Consider the following 7,346-nt stretch of genomic DNA (forward strand, 5'->3'; position numbering starts at 1 on the left):
GTATTAACAATCTAAAATAATTTTACATTATCATCCAATCATAATTTACCATTTAAATTATTTTAAAATAATTATTTTAAAAATCAATAAATTTATCATACTTATTAAATTATGATTGAATAACTCACTAAATTTTTTTTTACAGTGCATAATCCTTTTTTTTTTATATTTGCCCCAAATAATAGTTGCTGCATCACATTTCATTCTCCCATGTTTGCCGATATTGTTTCTTTAATTGTATATAATTATTATAATTAATTGATAGTATAAGTAGTAATCACACTTTCAACCAATTTTTATAATGAAAAATTTAAACTTTAATTAAACTCATAACTCCGCATAAATTATTCAAAGCGCCCCCCATCAAAGCTAATTCCCCCTCTTAAGTGAACTTGAACTTAGAAGTGGTTTTTTTCTTTAAAGTTCGTTACATTTATAATTAGTAATTTATTTAAACTTCAAGCGACTAAATCAAAATAAAAGATTTTCTGAAAAAAATGAATGTAACCTTAAAAATAAAAATGTTTATTTTTTTTATTTAAAAAATCTCAAAAATGTTGTTCAGCTGGGCAGCTGGGTCGTTAAACTCCACGCCACGCCGCCTACTCACCTACGCCAAAGAAAAAGAGGCGATTAGTAGGTGAAGTTCACAAAACAAAAACAAAAGAAGCAGCTTTAGCAATTTGACCCGATTGGCAACTAGGACAATTCCAACACTCACCAAAATAGGCAGGAAATGACGAAAAACCCCTTTCCCAACTACCACCATCCCAGACACACACACCGCAACAACCCAGACCAGAGGCGTTTCCTTATAAAAGCCTTACCAAAGACAGCTCTCACAATCCCTTTGTGACTCCAAACACACCAATTGCATTTGCATTACCATTCACAATGGCAATCTCCTCCACTTCCAACTCCCTCATTCCCACCAAATCTCTAATCCCCCAATCCCACCCCCTCATTCCCAACACCAGGCCCGCCCTCCGGCCCAAGCCCGGCCCATCCCCTTCCATCTTCGCCGTTCACGCCGCCGAGCCCGCCAAAAACCCCGTCGTCACCGACAAGCCCAAGCCCCAAGCCCAACAACCTCCCCCGGCCTCGGCCCGGGCAACGAAATGGGCCGTGGACAGCTGGAAGTCAAAGAAAGCCCTGCAGCTGCCCGAATACCCGAGCCAGGAGGAGCTGGAGTCCGTCCTCAAAACCCTCGAGGCTTTTCCTCCAATCGTCTTCGCCGGTGAGGCCAGGACATTGGAGGAGCATCTCGCCGAGGCCGCCATGGGAAATGCCTTCCTCCTCCAGGGCGGAGACTGTGCTGAGAGCTTCAAGGAGTTCAATGCCAACAACATCCGTGACACCTTCCGCATCATCCTCCAGATGAGCGTCGTCATGATGTTCGGCGGCCAAATGCCTGTCATCAAGGTAAATGCTAACAAATTCAAACATATTCTTCACATAAGAACTGGATGGAGTAATTGAATATTCAAGTGTCAATTTGTTCATCAGTATTTTCGTTTTGAATTGACATAAAAGGGGATGAAATTTGGTTGTAAGGTGTGAAATGAGAGTTTTTTTTGTTGTTGTTGTTTGTTTGTTTGTTTAGGTGGGGAGAATGGCGGGGCAATTTGCAAAGCCTCGTTCGGATTCGTTTGAGGAGAAGAATGGCGTGAAGCTTCCGAGTTACAGAGGGGATAACATTAACGGAGACTCTTTCGACGAGAAGTCGAGGATTCCGGATCCGCAGAGGATGATTAGGGCTTATTGCCAAGCCGCGGCCACGCTGAATCTTCTCAGAGCTTTTGCCACCGGTGGTTATGCTGCTATGCAGAGGGTTACTCAGTGGAATTTGGACTTCACGGATCACAGCGAACAGGGAGATAGGTATTCATTTATTTGCAATTTGCAATTACTAGTTTTAAATTTTGTTGGAATGGGAACAACCTGCCTCCTTTGAATTTGTTGTTTTCATCGGTTTAAGTTTTAAGTTTCCCCAGAATCAAAAAGTTTAAGGTTCCCTGATCTACTTTCTGAGTTTTCGGTTACTTGGAATCTAGGTTGGCTTCTTACCGGAAAAGGGAAAATCTATAGATTGGGCTTCTTTGTTTTGGTTGGTGAGATTTTATGAATAGTAAATAGTGTATGGGGGTGTTGGTTGACTTTAATAATAATCATTTATTTTTTATTGTTGATGTAAAATTTTTATACCTACTCTTGTAAAAATTGGGTAAACAAAAACGAAGTTGCATTAGGAGATAAGGTAAAGTGGTGATTGATATTTTGTGATAAGTGGTGATGCATGTGTGGTGGGAGGGTATTGGGTTGTTGTGTTGTTTCTCTATCAAATGGGGACTCGTCTGGGTCGCAATTTTTTTGAAAATTTTATGTTAAAGCAGGACGACTTACATGAGTTCTTCTCACACAGTGGTATCTGATGATGATAGTTTACTGTTCACTGGTGTTTCTTTCACATGTTTGACGTTAAGGGATGGACTTTGGGGAAATTTCATTGGTAATCCCAATTTAGTTGTTAACTCTCACTCACCCATATGTAACATGTGATATTTGAAATCATATGCCAATCTTATAATTTTTCCCTTTATGTCTCTACTACGGACTCAGAAGGCAGAACTCTATTATTATTGCTCTTTACTTTTCTTTTATATTTGCCTTCTCACCCATTAAAAAGACAGCCTGGTTTTGCTTTCTTCTTTTGCTAGGTGATTTGACATTTTACAAGAAATATTAAAGGGTATAAAACAGAATTAAAGTAAAAACAAATATTTTTCCAAAATTATTAGATTGTGTGCTTATTTGTGTTGTTGATGTGAATGTGCATATATGAAGCTAAATTTGATTTGCATTAAAGAACCGAAAGTGTACGTATTTCTTAATTTTGTAGGATATCACTAATATAAATACCATAGATTTCTGGGTAAAACAAATATTTTTCCAAAACTGTTAGATTGTATGCATATTCGTGTAGTTGATGTGAATATGCAAACCTGGAGCTAAATTTGACGGTGCATTAGAGAGGTGGGGGTGTATGGATTTCCTAATTTTTTTAGTATTTAACTCGGAAATAAATACCATAGATTGCTGGGGTATATTTTTGGAAAATCGGTATTTTTCACCAGAGGAGGGTCGCCGATTTCTTTCATGCCCTTTTTATTTCAGCAGCATCATGATGTTTACACGTTTTTTACTCTTTTCCTAGTTTGGAAAAATATATTTAGTGTTTGGTGTGTGCATTTTTGTTGTTTTATTTAACGGAAGAAGTACAAGAATAATGTAATGAAAATTACCTTTGATATGAGGATTGTGCCTGATTACTTTTTTTTTTACAAGGTCTATTATGTTGTTCTTTAATGGTAGTGTGACTTAAGGTAAATTATAATTAAACATTTAAACCTGTTTTTGGTATGGTAGGTACCGAGAGCTTGCTAACCGAGTTGATGAGGCCCTTGGATTCATGGCTGCTGCTGGGCTCACGGTGGACCATCCCATAATGAGAACAACTGAATTCTGGACATCTCATGAGTGCTTATTGTTGCCTTATGAACAATCCCTCACAAGGTTGGATTCAACTTCTGGTCTCTACTATGACTGTTCAGCCCATATGATCTGGGTTGGAGAACGAACCAGGCAGCTTGATGGTGCCCATGTTGAGTTTCTAAGAGGAGTTGCTAATCCCTTGGGAATTAAGGTTCGTACATGATTAATTGTTATCATTCTTAAGCATTTGATTTTCATGCATTGGCTTTATTGAATTTTGATTATGTTTTTCATGCATTGGCAGGTAAGTGACAAGATGGATCCAAATGAGCTAGTTAAACTCATTGAGATCTTGAATCCTCAAAACAAAGCAGGAAGAATTACTGTGATCACGAGGATGGGAGCTGAAAATATGAGGGTGAAGCTTCCACATCTCATCAGGGCAGTGCGCAGAGCAGGCCAAATTGTCACTTGGGTCAGTGATCCTATGCATGGAAACACCATTAAGGCTCCCTGTGGTCTTAAAACTCGCCCCTTCGATTCCATCAGGGTATAATTCTGGTGTCTCTTTCTATTTCAATTGGTCATTGGTGGCTGTTGAGTAGCTTTAAATATGTGCATGTTAGGATTAAAATCAAATTTCAGTTATTGTCCACTTCCTCAGAAAAAAATATAATCATTTCACTCTGCTTGTCACATAAACTTTGGATAAATACGTTATCTCTTAAAACTTCTGTTTGAAAGAAGGAAAAACACTGAAAAGAGGTCTTGTTTTTAGAAAATGATGCATGAACATCTCACACTAGTATACAAAGAGAAAGAAATAGAAAAGAGACAAAATTGTAGATGTGATTGGATAATATAATATGGAAAAAAAAGTTAAAGAAAAATGATGGATGTGAATAGAATATACTGGCATCTGAATTGAGGTCCTCAATGGTGGGCTACCAAACTGAAGGCTATATAATATATTTAGAAGTAGGAGTGGTAGGTCGAAAAAGGGCTACTTCTAAAAGTAGGTGAAACACTGTAATAGTCAAGTCATTTTTGGTTCCCCAAAGACATCATTGTGGAATTGGTTGCCTTTCTCTATCATTAGGTGGGAGTGGTCGCTTGGGGCCCATGTGGTGTGGGTGTTAATGTTCTTATTCTTGTCAACTAAAACAAGGACACATGCTTGCATTGTCACTTTATTCAGTTTAGTGAGATAACAAAGTATTGAGAAAATTGATCACGATTATTGAGGCCACTAACTTTAATCACTGCTGTTAGTGTATGTTTGCATTAAATTTAAGTTTTTAAGCAAAATTTTAATGTGTGAACATGCTTTTGAGGATAACTAAACACATCACGAAAGTGAGTTTACTTTTTCAAAAATACGTTCAACATTTAAAAGTACTTTTTGAAAGGTTAATCAAACATACTTTTAATTACAGGCCGAAGTGAGAGCATTCTTCGACGTACACGAGCAAGAAGGAAGCCACCCAGGAGGGGTTCATCTAGAGATGACGGGTCAGAATGTGACCGAGTGCATTGGTGGGTCAAGGACGGTCACATTTGATGACTTGAGCTCACGTTACCACACACACTGTGACCCAAGGCTCAATGCTTCACAATCTCTTGAGCTTGCTTTCATCATCGCTGAGCGTTTGAGAAAGAGCAGGATCAGATCGCAGCAACCTCTTGCCCCTCTAGGAGTACTGTAAAAGTCACCTTCAAAAAGCAACAAGAGAAAGATATCTTTGTTCGTTTTTTATTTGCCCTACATATTTATTATTAATCGATGGTTGTCACTTTGATGTTGTGTTCTGTGTTTGTATGTGTATACTATCTAGTAATGCGTTTGAACTGCCAAGGACAAGAGTACTTTTATTGATAATAAAGAAACGAAAACGTTTCAATTGCGTTGGCTACTCAAGTTTCTGCTCAGTCATTTTCAGATGTTTCTCTTCGGAAGTATATAAAATATGATACAAGGAATGCGATAGAATTGCTTCAGAAAAAAAGTAGTGCGATAGAAGAATCAAATTTTCTCGTATTTGATAGAAGTGAATAAAAATATTTTTTAAAAACATGATTTTCAGAAATGTTAATTTTATGAATAAGAATAAAATTGCTGTTTCTTTGAAACCGCTGTTTTCTTATTGTTCTCATATAAAATGGGTTTATCCATTAAGAATATGTGGGCTTGTAATGAATGTGGCCTCAGAATGCTCTCACCATTTGCCTATCTAGTTTGGGAATTACTATCAGTGAACAAACATGACATTGTGTGTTTCTTTTTTCCGGACACAATATGATCATGGGTCCAAATAAATAAAATAAAGATAAAATACTGTAGGGTGTCCCCCAAGCTATTCCTATTTCCTAGGTTGATGGAATTGAGATGATTGAAATAAAATATACTAGTATTATTTGTTATTGTATATTGTTTAAAATAAGTATTGATGACTATGTGGATCAAACTTAAAAGCAACTTATAAAATGTGACTTTTATAATTAATTTAAAATAATGGATTAAGATTTTCATAATTTTATTTGAATGCTTCGTGAAATTATTGTTTATATTATCTTACTTAATTTAATTTAACATTTTCTTTTTAATCAATAATAAGGCCAGTCTATTTAATTTTTATTGAAATATTGTTAATAATTAAAAAAAGGAATCATAATAAGATGGGTGACTTGAATTTTTTAGAGGAAAAATATTTACTCCTATTTTTAAGTAAAAATATTAATGATTAATAAAAAAATTTAAGGACCTTACGCGTAATTTATCCACGAAAATTAGATATAACTTATTTCATGCATAAGTTAGTCACTCATGATACCTCTAACTTTTTTATTTGATGGGGGGATTTTATTCCTCAATTCATAGCTTCCTTTTTTGTACAAGATAGGCAAGCTTTACCTAATTACAGGTTTAAGTAGTTGTTCTCTCTTGCTTGAGTTTGGTCTATGTCCCCCTAGTTGCTTGTTAGTTATTGTTATCTTTTCTTAATGATATTTCAGAGGTGACTCCGTTTGTCTCAAGATTGAAAGGGTGTCAACCTAGTTGAGATTGTCCAATCTTGTCACAAACTCACAGCAACTATCCTCCCATCTTTAGTTTTTTTTTTTTTAAAAAAAAAATCAAATACATTTGTTTTTCTCTACTAATTTAGGAGATAAAATAGTTGATTATTTATTCATTTCTTTATTGTTTTGTTGGTTTTTCAAAACATTGAAAGGAAATATTCTTCTATTACATCACAATATTCAAACTATAATAATAATTTGATTTCATGATGCCTTGTTGGCAGCAATCTTAGCATAAAGTATAGGCCGAGAGATTTAACATTTCTTATGATGAACTTATGAAAAAAGAAATTTATAGATTTTTTTTCTCTTTTTTGTCTGTCTTAAAATTTGCTTTATGTTCGGACATAACATTCAAAATGTACCTTTTCAAGCTTTAAAATTGTTTAGAGGAAAAAATGTGAATGGATTTTAATTTAGTTACTATAAATTTACTTAAAAATACATGGAGAACAAAATAGCTTCATCTTGATTAGAAAATCCTCATTGAATGAAATGTTGTCATCATATGATGTGGTACTGATCAAAATAGCTTCAATATATATTTGCAAGAAACTTATTTACCTGTTCAATTGATTCAATTCAACTTATTTTGAGTTTTGTTCAAAATATCAAATCAATCATGGGCATAAAGGATATGATTCTTCCTAGTTCCTGCACTAAAATATAGTACTTCAAACCGAAATCTTGATAGTGATTACAGATTATTTGCCTTTACATATTTTTCAGAGTTCTCTACTGTTTTAATTTCATATCATATGCTTTGTGAGTGTGGT

The 7,346-nt window shown here is 35.3% G+C and overlaps 1 protein-coding gene across 1 annotated transcript; it reads left to right on the top strand.

Moving 5' to 3' along the window:
• The first annotated feature begins 817 nt into the window (after window positions 1-817).
• Window positions 818-5,410, top strand: LOC114394881 (phospho-2-dehydro-3-deoxyheptonate aldolase 1, chloroplastic-like). Its single transcript, XM_028356559.1, has 5 exons — window positions 818-1,422; window positions 1,604-1,881; window positions 3,427-3,703; window positions 3,797-4,042; window positions 4,929-5,410. Exons 1-5 carry the CDS (start codon window positions 895-897, stop codon window positions 5,196-5,198), a joined length of 1,599 nt encoding a protein of 532 aa, XP_028212360.1. The 5' UTR covers window positions 818-894; the 3' UTR covers window positions 5,199-5,410.
• Window positions 5,411-7,346: the final 1,936 nt, after the last annotated feature.

Source organism: Glycine soja, chromosome 2, assembly GCF_004193775.1.
Source record: "Glycine soja cultivar W05 chromosome 2, ASM419377v2, whole genome shotgun sequence".
Taxonomy (NCBI): domain Eukaryota; kingdom Viridiplantae; phylum Streptophyta; class Magnoliopsida; order Fabales; family Fabaceae; genus Glycine; species Glycine soja.

What these genes read in the sequence shown, in the direction of transcription:
- LOC114394881 (XM_028356559.1), top strand. Translation starts at nt 895, where the DNA reads ATGGCAATCTCCTCCACTTCCAACTCCCTCATTCCCACCAAATCTCTA. An exon ending in CACAGCGAACAGGGAGATAG is followed by an intron (nt 1,882 to 3,426) that starts GTATTCATTTAT and finishes TTGGTATGGTAG; the next exon opens with GTACCGAGAGCTTGCTAACC. An exon ending in GCCCCTTCGATTCCATCAGG is followed by an intron (nt 4,043 to 4,928) that starts GTATAATTCTGG and finishes TTTTAATTACAG; the next exon opens with GCCGAAGTGAGAGCATTCTT.